We start from the raw sequence: 22,129 nt of genomic DNA on the forward strand, positions 1-22,129 counted from the left end.
GGGGGGGGGGGGGGAGAAGTATCTAAAAAAACGAAGCAACTTGTTCTTAATGGATTGAGATTCCACTCAAATTAAATCCTGCATCTTAATGTATTTCTTCCTGAAGTTAGCGCAGCCTCCCATTGAGTTGAACTAACTTTTAGCCTTCTGTAGTTCATTTTATCTTCATAAAGACTGTGGGAAGTAAGGGAGCTTTTACTGTCCCCATTTAACTGCTGGAGAAGCTGGGACACAGAACAGTTGGGTTGAAAGCCACAGGACTGCAAAGACAGGTCTAGAATTTAGAATTTCTGACTCCCAGATTGATTCCATTTCTGCACAGGGACCAGCTGAGAAGCACAGTTGAGAAGCCATGTATTTGTCTTCCCCCTGCCTTTAGTGCCTGGGTAGAGTAGAGGTCAAATAAACAATTATGGAACAGAGGAACAAATGAGTAAATAAACAAAATAGTGAATGCGTTAAACACTAAATGAATGGAGGAGGCTAAGTGCAATGGTGCACACCTCTAATCCAAGCTACTTGGGAGGCTGAGGCAGAGGATTGCTGGTTCAAGGTCAGCCTGAGCAACCGAGCAAGACCTTGTCACCCTGTCTTGCTAAATAAATAAAAAAGGAAAAGGACTGGGGGTATAGCTCATTGGTCAAAAACCCCTGGGTTCAAACCCCAGTACCACAAACAAGTAAATAAGCAAATGGAGGAATGAGTAAGCAAGGAAGCGAATGAACCAGCCAACCATCCACACCATCTGACTGCATCTCACCCTGATCTTCAGTAGGGAAAAATACCTGACAGGTCGCATGACTCTTCTAGTCTCACAGCTGCTTCTGGCTGAGCTAAGAGCATACCCCAGCTTTCCTTACCTCAGATAAGTGCTCTCTGCTCCTGTACTGCCAGATCAGAGCAACTTCCAACACTCTCACATTTTTTAGTTTTATGAGTCATTCTAGTGCAGAAACACTTAGCACCAAATTGAACATATGTGAAATTATACTTGCAGGGATTCATATAAAATAAATGGGTCTAGCAGACTATCAAAATGTATAAATAGATGAGAGTTGATCTGACCACTAACCTTTTTCCCACCAATGGCCACCAGTAGAATGGAGCAGAGTCCTCAGGCAAGCCTTGATTGTGTCCTCAAGGAGAAACTGTTCTCTGAGTTGCCTCTGTCCTCAACAGAACCTCCACTGTCACATCTATATGCCATCTGCTTTTTGTAATTTAGTCTCATAAGCAGTGGCTAAAATATGCTGAAAAAGGGCAAAGAAGTCATTACAATTCAGGCTGTTATAGACAGAAGTTCATTTATAACACATTTAAGGAAAAGACTGAAATGTCTTTCATGTTCTGGAATCTTGCTGCTCAGTATGTGTCCGTGCACCATCAGCATGCATCAGAGAGCTTGTTAGAAATGCAGAATGTCAGGCTCTATCCCAGTGCTACTGAATCTGAATCTGAATTTTAACAAGACTATTCATGTACAGGTAATCCATGTGCACATTCAAGTTTGAGAAGTAGTGATCTAGAAACTTCTGATGGTGGAAGGTAATGATGATATATTTAGTTGGCCTAGATATTCTTCTATAGATGCATTTTTTTAAATGCATTTATCTTAAAAAGACTTCATGTCATGCTAACTATACCCCAAGCTCCATTCTAGCACATTCCACTTATTCATTTATTGAATTCACATAAGAAACTCAATGAGGTATAAACTCAGTATTGCTGTGTCACAAATGAGAGAACTGAGGCACCTTGTAGTTAGGACACTCGTCCAAAGTCCTGCAGCTAGGAAATGAAATCACCAGGATTCCAGCCCTGAATCTGCTCTAGAATCTGTGCTCTCAGTGACTCTCCTGATGTCATCCTGGGCCATCATTCTCCCTACCACACTCTGACTTGGCCACAAAAGCCTGTCAAAATGTGCTCAAAAACAACATAGGTTTTTGTGACCTGGGGCGTTAACTGCATGATTACTCTAAAATGATGAGTTTATAATGGCTCACAGTGATTATTTCCAGTGTTTTGTTTGACTTTTGAGAAGCACGACTGGAATTTAATTGTCAGCCCCCACTAACATCTCCCTTTCTTTCTTAGTTCTTAAGTAAGTCAATTTATTCTGTGGGTTTCCATGAGCTTTCCTTGAAAAACTAATTAATCTAAACTGTAGGCAATGCCATTTTATATTCATTAAAAGTCACCCTGTGAAATGGAAAGTCTTTATTTAACTGGATAGAATTCCTAGAACCTGTGATCCCTAAGTATGAGCAATACATGTATCTTTGTTCCTTCTCCCTTGCTCACTAACTCCCACTCCCCCTGTCCCAATAATGCAGGTGGTGTTGGTTTATTTGGATAATAAGGAATGAGAGGAGAAGTGACTTTTAAAGACTTCTTCTTAACAAAGGAACTGCAGTAAGCTTGGACAGGAGTTTTTTGTTGTTTTTTTTTTCCCCCACACAATATCATTGTACAGACTTTTAGATTTTTAGAATAAAAAGCCCTTATTTCTGATCTTGTTCCCTCTTCTAAATCTTACAGAACTTCTCTCCAGAGAAAGAAAATAGGCAAATTAGTTTCTTTCTGGCTGTGTTTCTCAACTTGTGTGAGGCCATGCTCTCCTCTAATAAACCTATACATCTCACCCTCAAGATGCTTATGCACCTTCCCCATGGCCAGAAGAGAAAATTCAGTCTAGAGGATTTTGAAAGATTTGCTTTCTGTGGTTGGTGTTATGAAAATCCTAGGTGTTTTTATTTTTAAGGCATAAAATTACATTATAATTTTAAGTGTGTGTATGCCAATACACACTTCATGTTTTGGAAGCTCCCTCCCAGGCTATACTTGTGGTGATTTTACCTCACCCCTTCCTTCGGCCCCTAAGATCACTGATAGAGTGAGTCCACAGGGTACTCATTCCTATGAGTCCCTCCCCAACCCCTAATGTTCCCACCATATTTCCTCCTTTTTTTCTTTGGTCCTTCTTCATTTCCCATTTCTAGGGCTAATTGTCCCCTTACTGATGTCTCTTTCTCTCTTTTCTCCCTCTAACTCCTTTTCAACTTTGCTACCATTATTGGAATGTAGAGTAAAGATGCTGGTATCAGGACTTTGGTTATGTTGGATGAACAAGGAGGTAAGTTCAGATTTCTTCAGTAAGAAATTTAAATAAAGTGTTTTGTTTTTTTTTTAAATTCTTTGTGCATCCACAGGAGGCCATTTGAGCATGTGTTACACACATATGTGAGTTTGAGGGTTCTAGAATTTTCATCTTGCTAATTTTTCTTCTCTGTTGAAAAGATTGATAAACATGTAGAAATGCTGACATCTTTCTCATGACTGAATGAATGATACTATTTGTTATATCTCTTGGAGTAACAGAATCCTGATGGGAAAGCCATGTGTTTGTATTTTTTAAAGAATAGGATTTTAAACAGTGTATGATTCTTTTTATTCTCCTTACCCCCAAACTTTTCTACAAATTTGGGTCCCTTCACACCTTGATAGGATGAGAATGTTATAAATCACATTGTCCACTTTTTTTAACCATCCTAATTTATTATCTGGCAGTTTTGATTTTCAGGTCACTATGGAGATTCCTTAAATAACTAGAAGGTATTTTTAACAGGATATAAGCAAAGGGAAATGATCTGGAAAATAGAAAATTAAATCAATTGAAATATTTGGCCTGTTTTCTTATCATTATTTAAGTACATTCTATTTTACTTTATCTTAAAAGTTTAACCTTTATGCTATAGACTTATTTCAAAATATGGAAAATCTTATCTTGCATATATGTGTGTGTGTATATGTATCACTCTTTTATTTTTTTCCTCCAAAGACCATTAAATACTAAATAGAAACAAAAACTAAATGATGACTGTAAGGAACCAAATCTCACTTTATGAAAACTAGAGTTGCACATTTGAAAACATTACTTCTACACAATGATTTGTCATCACCACATCAAGTTCACACTCACACCTCAGCAATAGCAGATCTAGTAACAGCCAAAGGCATTGGTTCCTAGCCATACAATGGCTGACATTTCATGTCTGTAGTAAGAGGAGCAAAATGTCCCATCACCTTGTACTGTTTAAAACAAAACAACAACACAAATATTTCCTAGTTATTTAGTGATTTTTTTTAAAGATCACTACACTTTAGAATTTGCTAAAAGGATAAAAAGTAGTGTTGTAAATAAAATGGAAAGAATACAACAACAATGAACCAAACTGTGATTATTTTAAACAAACAATACACTATCTGAGGAAATTTGGTTAGGGTGCAATCATTTTTACATGTACATGGAAGTCATATTGTACACATATTGGAGAACAGAGATTAGAGGCTCTTCTCTTTGAACTTTTGGCCTGTTTTAAAACTCATGATGGAAATGCTAAAAGCAGTGAAAATCGGGAAGCTGGCATTTTAGTATGGCATCTCCATATTCTATGGTGGCACCTAAAATGGTAAGGCCATAATATTTGTGGTCTTGTTTGGTGGCAAATATCAATATTAAAACTTATTCACAGCAGAGGTCCCAATAAACTCCAAGCATAAATTTCAAACTGGACAATTGCCATATAGGTATCAGGCCTAAAAATGTTTTCCCAAAATATAGAAAGCCCTTACACAACTTTAAAGAAAAGAGCAATCAAAAGAAAAAAAATAGACATAAGATAGGAATCATCAGTTTACAAATAGACATACGAAACTGGGTCTCAGCCATCAATGGTAGTGAGATACTATCCTTTATCTAGTAGACTGACTTAAATTTTGAAAATTGATGTTAACCAATGTGATGAATATGCTGGGAAAACAAAAACGCTTATTCTACAGATGGATGCTGTAGAAGGATATAAATTTCTTTAAGGGTAATTTATGATACCTTAAAATTTAAAGTGTCTTGATTTTGATCAAGACATTCTACTTCTAGAATTTGACAGTGGAGACACGCATTTACAATTACTCAAAGAAAAATGTACATGGCTTACTTGTAGGCATGTAAGGCTAGAAACAACCTATCTGAAAGCAGGGAGATGAACTAAACTAATTATGGTATGGCCATGAAATAAATGTTGTGCAATCAATACCATAAATAAAGTAAATCTTTACTGACATCTGGGAAGTTGGGGTGGAGACAGGAAGATAAGTTATTTAGAGTCCTCTAAGAAGCAAATGCTAAGGAGCAATACAAAGTATAAGAGATTTGGGGGGGGGGGGGACATGTCTGTGATGGGTCAAAGGGAAAGGGAGCAGAGATAGGTAAGTGGAATGTTTAGACTTTTAAGGATTTTATGGATCCAATACCTATATCAGCAGAAGGAAGGAGAATTGGGTAGGAAGAGCCACAAATTGTAATACTGCTTGGAAAAAGTCTCAGCCAGGCTGGTGGGAAGTCCAGGAACAGAAATCACCCATTGGAACAGCCCTATTTTTGGTCATATATGTTTCAGATCTGGTAGTCCCAATTGTACTCAGTCACTGGCTTGAAGCATCCCAGGGAGCACATGACCTCAACATAAATGCTGTAGCAGTTCCCAAGTGCACAGCTAACTCTACTTCTCACAGGAGAGTCTTCTAAAAGGAGCCTTGAGGGCACATCCCCATGGCTGTCATAAAATCACTTTTGTTGTTACATTATTTTGCATTAAACCTTTTCAAAAATATACATCAAACAATTAAAAGAGAAATACTTCTGTAAAACCAATTGAACATCAACCCCAATGCTTTCCGTCTGATTTTAAAAATATAAATTGTCCAAATGTATATGCCAATAACAGGGTCTAGTGGAGTTCTATTTTGAAGGCACTACAATAACAGTGCCAGTCTACAGAGCTCCCCAGATAGATTTGCTATAATTATAAGACTTGTTGGCTTGATCTGTGCAACAATGTCCCAGCTTTGAAACTCAGAAGGCAGTAAATCGTTGATTTTTTAATAAAGGAAAATTTAAACAGCAGGTGCCCATATAGAAGAGTGATACCTTATTTCCAAAGCAAAATTGAAACAAATACACTTGAATAATTAGCAATTCCACCTTGTTGGCTCTTTCAATTAGTAATTCAGACTGTGAAGGGATGGAAAAAGGAGACTTACAGCAGAGGGAAAGTTGGCAAAAGATTCAGGATACTGCCTTTTCCCCTTAACTATATACAGTAACATAAAGATGCGGAAAATACTATAAATGAACTTGGAGTATTAAGCACAGATGATTCCCAGATGCATTTGCATACTTTATCTGAGAAGCGAAGCAGAATAGAATATTTGTTTGACAGGTTTCTTCATGAGATAGTGAGTGTTCTCAGCTAAAACATTTCATTTGTGACCATTCCTGAGTAAATGCCGAATTCTTCTGTTCACTGTATTTCCTAGGATAAGCCTGAGTTTTGCCAGATGTGTAGTGAATAAACCGATTCTGATGAGAAACCTGCAACTGTAAGACCACCAAAAATGGGTGATCTGTGCCTAGTGTTAAGTGGGACACATTCCATTTATACTATCATAGGAACTTAGGGCCTTTTAATATGACAACTAAGCACAACTGTGTTCACTACGGTCATAAATGCATTTTAATTCTGCATGTGCTATGTTTAGTTGTTTTAAATCAGTAACTGCTTTGCAATTTCTCTTCAGTTATGCTCTACTAATTCTGTCCATGCCTGAACACCAAAAATGTTGACTTTTTCTACCTTGCAGCTGCTCAGGAGCCTCAAGAAACAGTCATCCTTCTAAAGAAACATTATACACCCACTGTCAGGTCAGGCCAGACCATTGCAGGTTATCTAGCTGAACAGTTAAATTACTTATAGGGTTTTTGTTTTTTACCCAGGTATCAGGACACACCAAGGAGCACTGAGCATGACAGACATCCCAAGAAATATACCAAGCCCTGGAACTATTCTTTCCCTACAAAACTTGTGTCCAAGGGAAACCCCCTAAAACAACCATGGCACTAACATAAGATGATCTAACCTTTCACCTCTGTTTCTATTGTTGGTTTTTGCTGGATTATATGTTTGTTCTGATAGCTATTATAGTTCTTTGAGAACAATCCTGGGATGAACTCCAAACTAATAATGAAATTTCTGACCACCACCTCCTGGCAGAGGGAAGAAAAAGTAGAACCCCATCCAGAGACCCAGCCAACGATCTTAAAAGGTTCATGGCACTACAAAGCAGAATTTGAGAAAAAATATCCTTCTTGCTGATGTTTACTCACCAAGTATCAGTTAGGAATGACTAAGGCTGCACTAGCCAATATAGTAGCCTTTCATTGCATGTGGCTCTTTAACTTTATTTACATGAATTTTTCTGTTTTAATCAATGTGAACAAAAATGAAAAGCACATAGGCAGCATCTTGAAATTGGACGTATTCATGAAGGCTTGCACACTAGCAAAGCATCAATGTCTTGCTATTTTATTGTGTCTTGTTTTGTGTTAAAAAACAGAATGAGAATCCTAAGAGCCCTGTGTTGTTTTACTAAGATGAGCTCAGTAGAAAGGATGTGTAAACTTAGAACCCAGAGTATCCTACCATTGGTGGATCTATCACAAATCACCATTCAAATATCGAAGCAAAAGAAAGTTCAAGCTTTTATGCCAACATAGAATGTTGTGTCTTGAAAGCCCTCTTCTAACCTAAAAGGTTGTTCTCCCAGTCTCTAAGAATCAACATAAAATTGACAGAAAGCAAGCTTAGAGAGCTAAGATGAAATCAACCCTGGATGGTTCATTATATCTATTATCAGAGAGGCTGTTGTCACCCCAGAATGACATAATGGCATTGGTTGTTTTCATCTCCACTCCCTGAGAAATGTCTTCACAGAAATCATCCAAGTGCTATGAAGCCCCAATATATCAAATGTACCCAGAAACACAACTCATTGGACTCTAAAAATTAATATTATTATTAGAATACCTGTGACAAACAGTTTATGCTATTTTTTAAATTAAAGGTTTGACTTATAATTTGTATGTAAAGATGCATTTAACTAATATGGGCAGGTATAAAATATTTTTCTGAATCAACCCTTTTCTGAACAGTTTTCTCAATTAAATTCTGAAAAATTTTGTCAGAATTTCCTTTTTTGTAGTCAAACCTTTGCAAACCTTTCTTTTTGTAGTCAAATCTGGCAATTTATAGCAGAACCCAACTCTCTGAATATGGATTTTGATTTGCTCGTTCATTTGTACAAGTTCAGTTCAACATTTATGGACCAATTCACATATCTAGATGCTATTTCCTAATTTCTGCAGGCACAGCAGATGGCATTTTGGAAATCTTGTGGGAGAGTTGATATTTGGCCAAATAAACAAGTTAGTTGGCTTTCTCAAGAGAAACTCCTCAAGAAGGACAAACACCTAAATGTACATCCCTCTGCCATAACCTACACTGATTTCAGCTGTCACTGGTTGAGTCTAGCATGCTTTCCCTCAGTCTGCCATCGATCACACCCCAGCACACCTGGAAACCATTAGCAATTATTAGATTGTAATTCAGCATCCCTATTTCTATCTATAGGTATGATGATCCTCATCTGATGACATTGAGCTCTTTCACATTGAACCTTCCCCCACCACCACCAGTCCCCTCAATCAAATATTTAACTTGACCCAATCTAATCTATTGGGATGTTTTTGTTGTTGTTTTTGTTTTGTTTTGTTTTTTGGAAGGATGGAGGATTGAACCCAGGGGTGTTTAGTCATTGAACCACATCTCCAACCCTTTTCACTTGTTTTTATTTTGAGGCAGGGTCTTACTAAGTTGTGTAGGGTCTCAATATGTTGCTGAGGCCTGTCTCCAACTTGCGATCCTCCTGTTTCAGCCTCCCGAGTTGCTGGGATTACAGGCATGTGCCACTGTGCCCAGCTCTATTGCATTCTTAGAAAGAAACTGGAGTGCAATCTTCAGAAAAGAAAAAAATCTCCTAGAATATCAAGAGTATAAAGTATATGAAGATATTAGCAAAAAGTTTTCCAGCTCTTCAGCACTGTAGTCTTATTTCCTCCAGATATCCAGTGCTAGATAAATGCTAAGATTTTGTTTTCGCCAGTCCTTTTGAAAAGCAAAGCAGAGTTAGTAGTCCTAATAAACAGAATTTTGTTCTTCAGCCCCACAAAACAGAACACAGTAAGCTTTTTACAAATTCATAGTTTGGGTCACTAGTGAATCCAAGTTAGGTTTTGAAATGACAATTGCCACTGTACAATTTAATGTGAAATTGTTTTTACATGATTATTCATGCCCTTAGGCTGGAAATGTACTTATCAGTTTTATTCTAAGCATGCCTGTATTCCTGGAGGCATCCAAATGCATGCATGCATGAAAATATAGATGAAAAGAAGAATGGGAATGTAATTAGGTTTTGTAATTAGACAACCAAGACATCTCATTTGCTGCTCTCTTTTAATGGCTTTAAAAGCTATTTTAAAAATCCCTTCATTGAACTTGTAGTTACCTCAATTTGGTGACACAACTTTTGAAAAATTAATCAACTTGATGTACGTAACCCTGGCAACCTAGAAATATGATTCATTTTTATGTCTATCAATCTATGTCTTAGATACACTAAGGTCAGCTTTGCTCGCAGCAATGGTACAGTAATCATCTAAGTTCCAATCTGACTCCCTTCTTCAAGGAGATATTTATTCTCCCTGCTGTCTACCTGGGGTTGATTTTGGGGGGCCCCCAGTATAGACACTGGAAAGTCAGGAGCCAGAGAAATGAAATGAGTTTCAAAGCTTTCTTGGCAAGTGACTCATAGGATGAAAGACAAATTGAAACACCCCAATATTGATAATATTGCTGTGTTGATATTACTTTCTTTTACAGCTTCTATGAATTAAATATGGGGAAACCAAGAACAGACCATAGGCTACTTTTGGCTATACAGTCACTGCTTAGAGGAAGAAAAAAGATCCATATCCATTGCTAATTATTGCTATTGCTGCTGCTGTTTTTCCTGAAGGGGGGAAACATGGATTCTATTTTCTACCTTTATCTGGTTAAGGATATTTAAAAACAAAACAATACAGATATTTTAAGTTGAAGCAGATACTTCCTCTTGTAGCACTAAATAAGAATGGCTTAAATATAAACTAACACCCTGTTTTTCTTTCTTTGGAGTTTCACTGGAGTGTGAGTAAGTGAATATATTATGCTTTCCCCCTGGACACTCAGAATCAAACAGGCCTTCTGACCCATCCCATCATGTCTGAACTACAAACTAGTTTGAGCATCATTTTTGTTCATTTCCTCCTATCTGCCCGCTTAGGGCAGCGGCAGCCCTCTGCAATGCACCCTCTTGGACAATGCATTGTAATCTCTCTCTTTCAAATTCCTTTTTCACGTAGTCATTTCTCATATTCTGTTGGAAACCCAAGAAAAATTCATTCCACACTGTCATCCCTTTGTCCTAACCAGAACAACTCGATCGTGTTGAAGAAGGCATGAACCATATCAACCAAGACATGAAGGAGGCCGAGAAAAATTTAAAAGATTTAGGGAAATGCTGTGGCCTTTTCATATGTCCTTGTAACAAGTAGGTACTGGGTACCAGCTCTAATCTGTGGCGTCCAGTTTTCTTTCTTTCTTTTTCTTTCTTTTTTTTTTTTCTTTTTTAATGTCAAAGTGAATGTCTGAAGTTTTGTCTTTTTTTTCTTTGTCCTTTTCCATCTGCTTCATTCTGTGGGGATAAAATACTTGTGTTTAATCAGAACAACTGGAACGCATTGAGGAAGGGATGGACCAAATCAATAAGGACATGAAAGAAGCAGAAAAGAATTTGACGGACCTAGGAAAATTCTGCGGGCTTTGTGTGTGTCCCTGTAACAAGTAGGTGCTGCCTGCCTGCCTGAAGCTTTGGTTTTCCAAGGCCCCATCTCCAAGCCTTGACAAGCTCATTCCTGCAGGCGCATAGGCAGGATGAGCATGTGGCATGCAGAACAGATCAATACCGTCTCCAATGCATTCATCTCATAGCATAGATGATATTAGTGGGAGTTACTGTTGATGCATTAAAAATCAGGCATACTACAGTGAAAGCTTCACTGTCAGCAACTTTTATTGATGAACGTTTCAACATTTTCCAGAAAGTGTACTTTGAGACGCAGGCACCCCGTGACCTTTGTTTTCTCCAACCCCAAGAACCAAAATTGCGGATTTAGAATAGAGAATGGGTAAGTTTGGAAGATAAGAAACACATGTTTGATTTTTCAAAAGTAATATAGGCAGGTAATTTGGCCCAAGGAAGCACTCTGCAAGTTAGATTATGTCAGAGATTTTTCCCTTTCCATTGCCCGCCTGTTACCAAATTTGGTCCTGAGATCCACCTTGTGTAGAGGCAGTGAGCAGTCCAGCGTGAAGTGCCCAATCCTTGCCCAGATTGGGACCATCCCTCTCAAATTCTTCCCCTTGGAAGAGCAACCCGTACACTGGCTGAAATGTTGAAATGTGTAGATTTTGCATGCACGATATCACAAAATTTTCAACTGTTCTTAAGGTTCTGCAACGCTTTTTTGGAATGTAGCAGAAATGTGACATGTGGTTATAAGGTTTGCAACAGAAAGAACCTGAAACCAGGGTTCTGGAAGATAGTCTCATTTGACTAGCAGTGAAAGCAAAAAATGCATGAGTGGATTGTCCAACATGCATTTGGAAAATTAAACTCATTACCTGATCTCCCTCACCCCCTCCCTCTTTTCCTTTTAAAAGAAGCTTTTTCTCCTAAAAGCTCTCCTAGCCCTAGCTTTTAGAATAGAAATTGATGTCGTTTCTAGCAGATTATATGACTATTCACATCCTTTAAACTTTGAGGCTGATTTAAAATATCCCACTTCCTGTTTAGGAGGGGGAGGGGCTCAATTTACCAATAAATAAAAAGCATGTTTTTGAAAGAATCATCTACAGTGAAGTCTGATTAACTGGAATCTAACTAACTGGAATTCTCAACTATATACTTCCTCCTCCCTTTTATTTTTAGCAAAATAATAATAATAATAATATCCCAAATTAAAAATACCCTGAGACAATCTATGTAATTTGCAATGTCTCAAGTCTCCATTCTCTTACAGTCTTCATATTTAAAAAAAAAAAAAAAGGAAGAATATAAAATGAAAGGCCATCAAACACAACAGTAACATTGGAAAAATTTGATTATGACCACTACTCAAAGATGCCCAGGCAGAAAATTGTCTCAGGGGTCTAACAAAATTGCCCTTGAAATTGCCCTTGAAACAAAATTTCTTCTTCAGTCCATTGTTCATTAAGAAAGTCGTAAAATTTACCAAAATGACTCACTAGCAAGCATTCCAGTTAGTCAAGATTTGATTGTATATCCTTTCCAGTGGCAACTGGCCCCCACGAGAGATTTCCTTCCGTTTCGTGGTGAATTCCAACAGATTCATTTTCGCCCTTCATCAACTATGTGTGAAGAAAGGGTGGAGTCAGGTCTCCCTGGGATGGATTCTAAGGTTCCAATGAAACACCACCCCTATGATTCCACATAAAAGTGGTCGCTAATTCCTTAATGCACAAGAGACCCTAACTGAGCTTCAAAGCTTGACCGAAGTGTTCCCTATTGCGTGTAAATAATGCTTTAAAAACCATGTGTCACAATGCAGTGGCTGGTGGTGCCCTGGACTATTTGAGGGCTTTGCCCTGTCTCAGCATGTTTCGAAGGACTATGGTAGATGTACGGCAGTGATGTGAGTCTATGTGCAGAGTTGTGGGTGCAGTGGTTTGCCTTCTTCTGGAAACGCATATTTCCCCCTCCTTTGACTTTGCCAAAGATGGTGTACCAGATATTTTACATAGCAGAAAACATCAGAAAGTCCATAAAACTTCCTTTATTCCAAGGAAGGAGGAGATGGGGAGATGTGGGGATAAAGCCAGACTCTAAACTCTACAAAAATTACTTTGGGGATCTTGTCCCCTTGAGTGAGCCCATGGTCCCTTGGTGCGCTAATGTCTGACTGACTACTCAAAGGGCCACAATATTATACACTAAATTGCGGGGAGTTGCTGAAATTCCACTGGTGCATTTTCCCAATTGTCACCAGGGTTGCTTGGTCTGCAATCTGCAAGGATTAGAGCTAGTTTTAATAGCTGGCTCTGGTCCTCTAGTAAAAGGGGAAGAAAAAAAAGTTAAATTCTGCTGTTTTGTAACTTTAAAAAAAATTATGAAAATGGGACCAAAGGATGTCTTTTGTTTCTGGACTAAAAACATATGGTTTCTACTATGCAAAGAACCTAAAAACATCTTTGATCGCCTTAAATTACAACACACCCACCAAAATGTGCTGCACATGTTTCTATTGGGCACAATAGGTATGCCTGGATTTTAAGTTTTTCTCCAAGGCAGCTCAGTGAAATACAGCCCATGGAGACCACACTGATTCCAAACCACTCTCCCTCCGTCACAACCCCAGGATAGTTGGAAGTAGGAGTTTGTAAGCATTCTCCGCCCTGCCCTTCAGCCCATCAAAGAAGCTACTGAACTGCGTTTCAAATCCTCACGAAGGCTATTACTGTCCTGCTAGTGCCTTTTTCGGGAATGGTCAACTTTGGGAGTAGTTTGGCTTAAATGAGAATGCTTCACTTTCCACTCATGCCTGTAGCTGGTGCATGAAGAAGAGATAAGATGGGTTTCCCTTTTTGGTGCTAGGTGGCTTGTTCTCTCTTCTATTTTCCTGCATTCATTTCACTATGCTTCTTTTACTTTTTGTCTCTGTGGACAAAGGTTTGTACATCAACTCTGGATGTATGGTGACTGTTTGGAAGTACCGATATATTATCTAATTCAAATCTCTCTAGAAACTCCTCAAAGACCATCACCCTTGGCCAACCACCAATCCTTTATGTCCTTCATGAAGCACTGGAAATGTTAGTTCCACATATGTGTTAGGGAAAACATATTAACAGGGATCTTTGCATGATGGTGTAAAAACTTGGTCAAGTATGTTTTTCTTGATGACACTGTGTTGCTGTGGTGTGATGTACACACCCTACTTGGCAGTCTTGTTTTGTGTCTGTCTGCCAGTATGTTCTTTCTGTGTTTTGTGTCTCAAAATATAACCATGTCACTGAAATAAAACTGAATGTTCTCCAGCTACCTCAATCTTTATCTTAAATCCAATTAAACCACAAAACAAACCAAAGATTGCAGTCTTGACCATTGCAATCGACTCAATTGAAAATGAATGATGAGTAGTGGAGGCATGGTGGTGGCCAACTGTTTGGGTCCGGATTATGATATATCGGTATTCTCTAATGCCTCAACTTAAAACTCATTTGCTTGGTTCGGTTCTTCGCTTGAAGAGGTGATGATTGCCATGAGCTTGCTCCACCCTGTGCCTTGTCACTCACCCTCTTTTTTGCATAGGCTTAAATCAAGTGATGCTTACAAAAAAGCCTGGGGCAATAATCAGGATGGAGTGGTGGCCAGCCAGCCTGCTCGTGTGGTGGATGAACGGGAGCAAATGGCCATCAGTGGTGGCTTCATCCGCAGGTGAGCTTCATGCATTCCACACTTCAGCCGTTACCTATTATTGAATAACTAATCACCCCAACACTGAGTGAATCTTGAAATAACAACCATTGTTTTACTCATGAGTCTATATGTTGGCCAGAAGTCTCTTCCACAAGCCTCTCTTGGGCTTACTCGTCCTGCTTCCTGCAACTAAGATGCAAGAGGATGATCCAAGAGGGTCTCACTCACTTGTGTGGTGGTTGGCTGCAGCTGTCAGTGGTATACTTCTGTCCTCCTCCACATGGTCTTCCAGAAGAATAATCAAGGTTTCTTTATGGTGATAGCAGCATACCAAGGTGGCAAGCTCTAATGAACAAGCACTTAGCAAGCCTTGACTTGTGTCATATTTGCCCAAGCTTCATTAGATAAAGCAAATCACATGACCACATCCATTATATCAGTGTGGCAGTTGATGGGCATCTCATCCCATGGGTTTAGTTGAACAAAGCTTATAGAGAGGTTTAGGCAGGATTAATAACAATAAATGGTGGAGCACTTATGGACTAGCAATAACAAGAAGCTATTACCATCTAAAGGGACAGGAAAGGGAGCTGGTATCAGAACCCAACAATAGTTATGACTGTGACAAGGGGCTACGGGTAGAGAAATGCAGACACAGCCAAATCTAGCAGGGAATGCAGAAAATAAACAAATGTCACAATACTTCACTCCTCTTGCCTTCCTTAATCTCCCAGGCCATTAGCCAAACCCATTGGAAGCCAGAGGGTAAGAGAAGCTGGGTGATACAGTCATGGAGGTCAGTGTCTCAGAACATAGAGCAAGGAAAGTCAAAGCATAGATTTGGGGTGAACATAGAAAAGAGTGAATGAGCTGCTTAATAACCATTTCTTTTGAGGAAAAAAATAAATGCCTCTTTTAAAAACCTCCAATTACACAGTTCAGCCAGTTCAGAATTCAGATAGCTCTTAGGATACCAGAAAACAGAATAATAACTAAATATTTCCTATGAAAAGAAAAAGCATGTTTCTTTTTATAGACTACAATACCACGGCTCAGTCAGGGTTAGGGCAATTGTTTCCACAACTACCTATTCCCAGGCCATCATAACTGTTGTTGGTCACATAGTACCCCTGTGATTGAAATGATGGGTCACTGTCACTGACATATAAGGTCTTGATAATGCACCTGTAGGTTCACAGATGAGAATTCTCTTTCTACCTCTATATTCTCCTAGGGAAACCAGACCAATGGGTTCTCAATGCAATGGCTACATAGTAGACTCAACTGGGGAGAGTTTTAAAAAATAAAGGAATGTCTATGTCCAGCCCACACCTGTTGATTCAGAATCTTGACAAACAACACAAGCATCTGTGGTTTTAAAGCTCCTCAGGTGATTCTAATATTCAACAAGAGTTGACAACCATTGAACTAGGATGTGTAGTACTTATTGGTGGTCATTTATTAAATTAAGCTTTTTCCCTATAAGAAAAATATCTAGGAATTTCTCCCTTAATATTTGAATTTTCTCTGGCCTGGACTACTTGAAAAATCATAATGGGTCAGACTACATTGGATGTTACCCAAGGGGGAGGGATTTTAATTTCTCTGAACATTTTTTATCCCTTTGGGAAAATCTAGAGTAGTGCTTACTGTATGCAATAAACACTTGTTATTTGAAATAAAGTATTTTCTTTGCCTTCACATTGGAATGTGGAAAAAATGATAAGGTGCTTTGTAAGCCAACTCTTTCCTCTCCACATCTACCCCATTCAAACCCAAACCATATTTTATCACAGCTTTCTGCTCTGAAATCACCCATTCACAATACCCATAATAAAAACCCTTTGCATTAAAATTTGAGCAAATAAAAATCATCTTCAATAAAGAGTTCCCATTGCAGGATTAAAGGGCAGACTGTAATTATCGTTACTCTTCCCACTGATAATTGATTCCAAGTGGGAAAAGAGGTGAGATACTCACTAACTTAGCATAATAAGCATTTTCTTTTGTTCTCAATTTGAATCCTGGAGATTTGGGTTCAAAAAGAAAGCACAGTTTCTATTTAGCTCCACTTTCCTTCTCTGAACTAGAGTCTCTCTATCTAAAATGATTTTATCTTAAAGAATAAAATGTATAGAAATCATATATATGAAAGGAGAGATGATATGCTGGTGTAAGTCAGTAAAGTAGATAAATCTATTTAGTATACTTTCTTTAAAAATTCAAGGGTTCAACATGCAATTTTTGTATGTTTGGGTTTTTTGTTTTGTTTTTTAGCAATTCTGGGGATTGAAGCCAGAACCTCACTCATGCTAGCAAAAGACTCTACCACTGAGCTATATCCCCAGCTCTAAACACAATTTTAAAAATTATTGTTGAATGTACAAAGGCTAACCGTGTACTTGTATTGGATAGAGGTTTAAGATAGAGAACATGGAAGCTTTCGAGGTCCAGACTTTCCCTAAGCGTTGAGTCTAATATTCAAGGTTTTTCCCACCCTCGGTCTTCTAAAACTTGCTCTGTGGCTCCTAGGGTAACAAATGATGCCCGAGAAAATGAAATGGATGAAAACCTGGAGCAGGTGAGCGGCATCATTGGAAACCTCCGTCACATGGCCCTGGACATGGGCAATGAGATCGATACGCAGAATCGCCAGATCGACAGGATCATGGAGAAGGTGAGCATGCTGCAGTCTACAAGTTGTTTCTGCTTGTCATTTCTGAAACAACCAACAGGAAGTGTGACGGGCACAATACCCTCACTCCCTGACATTGGATTCAAGCATATTAATTGCTGGAAATTGTGCTTTTAATTTTCTAAGACAGACAAACAAACAAACAAAAATCCACAGGATTCAGCAACAGAACTTGAGTGAAGATTAGAATGTAGATTTGAGGGTGGAGTGCTACGGATCAAACCTAGGGCCTTGTGCATTCTAGGCAAGCACTCTAGGCAAGGATTGGGAAATATTTCAGAAAAAGTTGTATTTGCATTGAATCTTGAAGGATGGTTAGGAGCAGGCAAGTGGAGATGGTGAAGAACTAGAATCAGGAAATGGGGCCCGAAGGTAAGTATGAGCTTTTGTTTTGATAAATACCAAAGGTTTAATAATAATTTAAGAGGAGCTAGGTTTCATTTCCAACCTAACACTTCATAGCCCAAAATTTCAAAATAAGAGGAACTTACATGATGAAATTGAGTTCACTCCAGGATACCAGACTTGTCTCTAGGACCCCCTTAGCATTGACAGGAATCCTAGGGAAGACAGAAGAGAGTAGAATGGGAAGGGATGGGCTTGGGCACAAAAAAAATCAGAAAAGAATACTGGGAAGTTTCTATAAAGACATTTAGGGTACCAAAAATCTGATATTCTATACCATACAATTCTGACATCATTTCTATTTCCTTGTAGTCAACCCCTTCCCCAATCAGTAAGGTGTTGAATATTGATTATTATCTCTTAAAGGTCCAAATACCAAATGGAGGAAGAAACATGTTATAATAATAATAATAGTAATTGTTTCACTAATCTTATGCATATATATATTTTCTGTAAGATATTGAAGTAGTCTAAGATCCTGAATTTTTTTATAACAATTAATTCCTCTTCTGTGAGCAGAGGAGGATACTTTTGTGATCATTTGAGTCACAAGACTTACCTAGTAGTTTCTTGATACCCAAATAGCCTCCAGCAACTTGAAAAAGAAACAAATAGACATACAGAGATTGTGTTGCCCTATTGTCTTGTATGTGCCCCATATTGAGAATCTCTAGTTGCATAATATTTTGCCTAATCGATATAGAGCTACACAGAAGTCACAGTTGGTTGGCAAAATGCTGTGCTTTACTTACTTTTGCAAGTTATGGCATGCACATTATCATTGTTAAGAAGCTTTTGATGTGATAAAGCTTTTAAAGCTGTGCAAGTCAATAGATTTTAGAAAAACATCGAGAGTTTCTACACGACCTGATCCAAGCCATTATGGCCCAGAAAAATGAACTTAGAAATAATTGCTGAACTGCTTTCCAACAAGAAAATGATTGAGAAAACAGGAAGCATTCATTTTCTAGTAATGGACCCAATTTACTCAGATGCAAGAAGATAATTCATCAAAGTCAATTAGGTTCCTAAAGGAGAGGTTTTACCAATGGTGAGGTCAAACTCTCATTGATAGAGTTGGTCTTGGAGCAAGAGAAAGCATTTCTTCCTGGAAAGGCAAGTGGCATCTTGATTCTGCCACTCTGCATTTCTACTTCTCATCTTTAGGGAGAACCTTTTATTCTAGGTCCAGTGTACTCCACAGAGACATATGTAGCCATAAAGTTTAGTCAAAAACGGGGAAAGTGGATGGGAAATAGCTGGTCCAGTGGGAATCATTCCTTAAGTGCTGAATCATTTAAAAATGGGGGAGGAGTCTAGCTGCTTTTGATTAGTTAGTTTATTCCAGTCAATAACGTAAATAGCACCAACCCCCTATTTTTTTTTCAAACTCAAAATCTGGGCATGATTGAGACAGAGCCCATTTCAACCCAGCATTGCCCCAAATGATCATGTTACTGAGCTGCACAATTACTAACAGACTGGTCTTCTCATGGAAATTCTCTCTCTCTCTCCCACTCTCTCCCCCCACCCCCATCTTCTTTTTGACATAATTGTACATATAAGGAATTTCATGTCAATCCCCATTCAGCCTCTCCTTCCTTCTCTCTTCCATCCCCTTTTTCTCTCCTCTACTGTTCTTCCTTTCACTCCTTTATTTATTTATTTTGGATTGGTACTTTCTACATGTACACAAAGGAGATACTCCCTGTGGTACATCTATTCATGTATATAACATGATTTTGTGAGGCTCATTACATATTTTTTTCCTTTTCCCTTCCTTCCTCACTGCCTCCCTCTCATTTGTCTACTTCTGCTCCGCTGATCTTCCCTAGGTATTTATAACATCTGATCCCCTCTGCAATCACCTTCTTTTCCTTATTTTGCTTTAGCTTCCACACGTGAAAGGAAACATTAGATTCTGACTCTTAATAACAGAAAACAGTGTGCAGAGGTCTCCTGCATCTCTGATATTTTATTAATATCACAAAGTGGGGGTCAGGAAAGTCTTGTGATGTTGCACACATCTTCTCTCTTAACTCTAGTGACCATGTTTACCACCTGTATTCATCATGGTCTATGATCTTCTGTCATCATTTGAATTGATAGTGACATTTTGGGAGTCCAAAACAATGAGATTTTCAAAACATGTAAAATCCTTGTTTTCTGCTTAAGAGTACTTATATATATATTCTTCTAAGGTCAAAAACATACAGTTCTTTCAGAAAAAAAAAATGGAGGCAAGTGTATATCAGATGTTTTGGGAAGGGTTGCTAAGGAAATGACAGTGATATTGAAATTGCAATTTAAAGTTGTCAGTGGTAGAAGTCACATTGAGAAGCATCGAAGCTGATTTTTTAGCAATCCTCAAATTCTTCCATTAGTGAGGAAAAGCAGCATTTAAAAACTAAGATGTTAGATCCCAACAGCATTCACCAGCTCTGTGACCTGGTTGCCACATCTAAAAGATAACAGTTCAGTCCAGGCATGGTGGGGCATACTCACAATCCCAGTGGCTCGGGAGGCTGAGGCAGGAGTATTTTGCAAGTTCAAAACCAGCCTAAGCAATTTAGCGAGGCCCTGAGCAATTTAGCGAGACCCTGGGTCTAAATAAAAACACAAAAGAGAGCTGGGGACGTGGCTCAGTGGTTAAGTGCTCCTGGGTTCAATCCCTGGTGGTGGTAGTAGTAGTAGTAATAATAATAATAATAATAATAATAAAGTTCATACTTATATACAGAATGAGTAGCTATATGGAATGAGTAGCATCCAGTTTGAGAAGTTTGGGCCTAAAAGCTACCTGACATAGTCTGAAGTTGAGGAGATTCCCAGTGTTCAGATGTGGGCTGAGCAGCTCCTTAAACTACTTATTGGCTCTCTGGTGATCATTTCTGTTTTCTCATAAGGGCAAATCATGTAGCATATGTTGGGGACGTAAGCAAGTTTAGGATTCTCTAAATAGAAATGTGAAAACTCTGGAATGGGTTAGCCTCCATAAATAAAGTCCTCAAGCATATAAATAGAATGAACAGAGGCATTCTCCAAATACCAGGAAGACTTCTAAAAGGAGATTCAGGACATTTTTCTTCCTAAAAGACACATCCTTTTTTATATTTTATATAATAAAACCATGGTACCTTTTATGTTGGGTATTAGATGGGTAGGAATTAAATATGCTTCAGAAAGGATTTAGGTGGAAATCACAAATGCCCACTGAACAAAGGTCAATTCCAGCTCCTTGCACATCTTTGAGGATCTCCAAAGAGTAGCCTTATGCTCCCTGCAAACATCCCCTGTGCCACTGTGTGAAGGCTCATCACTGCATTCTTATGCAAGAGGTTCTAGAATGTTTGACTTCAGAAATGTCATCTGTTTTTAAATGGATTATTTTTCTTGTTTGAGTTTGTCTCAGAGTTCAGCCTGGAAACAGTCAGCATAATTCAATCTTCAGGAACATTTCACATTGGTCTGAGCTAGTAATTTTCCTTTGCACTGAAGTATCATTATTTCTGATATTATATATAGCTGGAGAGGGAGGATTTAAGAATGAAATAAAATTGGAGGAATTTTCAGTTTTCCAAATGAAGAATTATCTAGAAATAAGTTCAACTTTGCAAATTTCTATTTGAACTTTTTTTTTCCAATTGTGGGGCTTGAACCCAGAGATGCTCTACCATTAAGCTACATTCCCAACCCTTTTATTTTTAAATTTTGAGAGGGCCTTGCTAAGTTACTAAGGCTGGTCTCTATCTTGTGATCCTCCTGTCTCAGTCCACCCCCCGTCCCCACAGTCGCTGGGATTATAGGTGCATACCACTGCACATAGTCTAACAAATTTCTATTTCAATATGGATGACCCTAATGCCCTAGAAATTCAAAATTCCAACTGAACAAAGAATACCCAAGTCTGTAGAGGCTGAAATGTACCAAACTTGGTAGTAGGTGTAAACTCAGTAATCACTGAGTGATAATAATTAAGAACACAGTTCTGTTTCCCTGCCCTGCCTGGATGCTTCATGCCCCTCTTTCCAGAGTGGAATTACAGACAACACTACCTATCAGGACAGGATATGACAACTAAACAGAATTGTTGGCTCTGCCTCTAATCCATCTTTCTCAGTGGTGATGAGAATGATCAATTTTCTGAGGTTTAAGGTGTATTCTGGTAGCATTCTGAGGTTTTATGCTTTCTTTTTGCAGCAAAATGTAATCTAAGCAGTGAAGATATCAACCCAAAGATTAAAGGGAGCAAAAAAAATTATAGTAAATATGCCCCCAATAAAGAAAAGCCTACCATGAAAATAAAAAGAACAGTAGAGCAGAGGCAGGGGATCTAGGGGAAGGGAGGAGGGATGAGTAAGGGGGGCAACAGTGGAATGAAATTGACCAACTTATGCTATCTGTATAACATCTGTATAACTATAATGCACCAATAAAAGCAATAAAGAAATAGAATAGGAATGAAAGTTCTCTTTTCCTCTCTCTCTCTCTCTCTCTCTCTCTCTCTCTCTCTCTCTCTCTCTCCATATACAT

The 22,129-nt window shown here is 38.5% G+C and overlaps 1 protein-coding gene and 1 long non-coding RNA gene across 3 annotated transcripts in view; one reads left to right on the top strand and one right to left on the bottom strand.

The window, feature by feature from the left end:
• Positions 1 to 22,129, top strand: part of Snap25 (synaptosome associated protein 25) — a 78,007-nt gene that overhangs the window by 52,673 nt on the left and 3,205 nt on the right. The window contains exons 4-7 of one of the 2 annotated variants that reach the window (XM_048811312.1): positions 3,088 to 3,136; positions 10,431 to 10,548; positions 14,389 to 14,514; positions 17,029 to 17,173. In XM_048811312.1, coding sequence (XP_048667269.1) covers positions 3,088 to 3,136; positions 10,431 to 10,548; positions 14,389 to 14,514; positions 17,029 to 17,173 — 438 coding nt within the window. Of the gene's footprint in view, positions 1 to 3,087; positions 3,137 to 10,430; positions 10,549 to 10,723; positions 10,842 to 14,388; positions 14,515 to 17,028; positions 17,174 to 22,129 lie in introns of both variants that reach the window. The other variant, XM_015482896.2, reaches the window with a different exon arrangement.
• Positions 3,834 to 22,129, bottom strand: part of LOC125619050 — a 29,322-nt gene continuing 11,026 nt past the window's right edge. The window contains exons 2-3 of the long non-coding RNA XR_007350522.1: positions 17,683 to 17,751; positions 3,834 to 4,092 (exon numbers count right to left, since the gene is read on the bottom strand). This is a non-coding gene — a long non-coding RNA (uncharacterized LOC125619050). The remainder of the gene's footprint in view (positions 4,093 to 17,682; positions 17,752 to 22,129) is intronic.

This window comes from Marmota marmota, unplaced genomic scaffold (assembly GCF_001458135.2).
Source record: "Marmota marmota marmota unplaced genomic scaffold, marMar, whole genome shotgun sequence".
In the NCBI taxonomy this organism is placed as follows: Eukaryota; Metazoa; Chordata; class Mammalia; order Rodentia; family Sciuridae; genus Marmota; species Marmota marmota.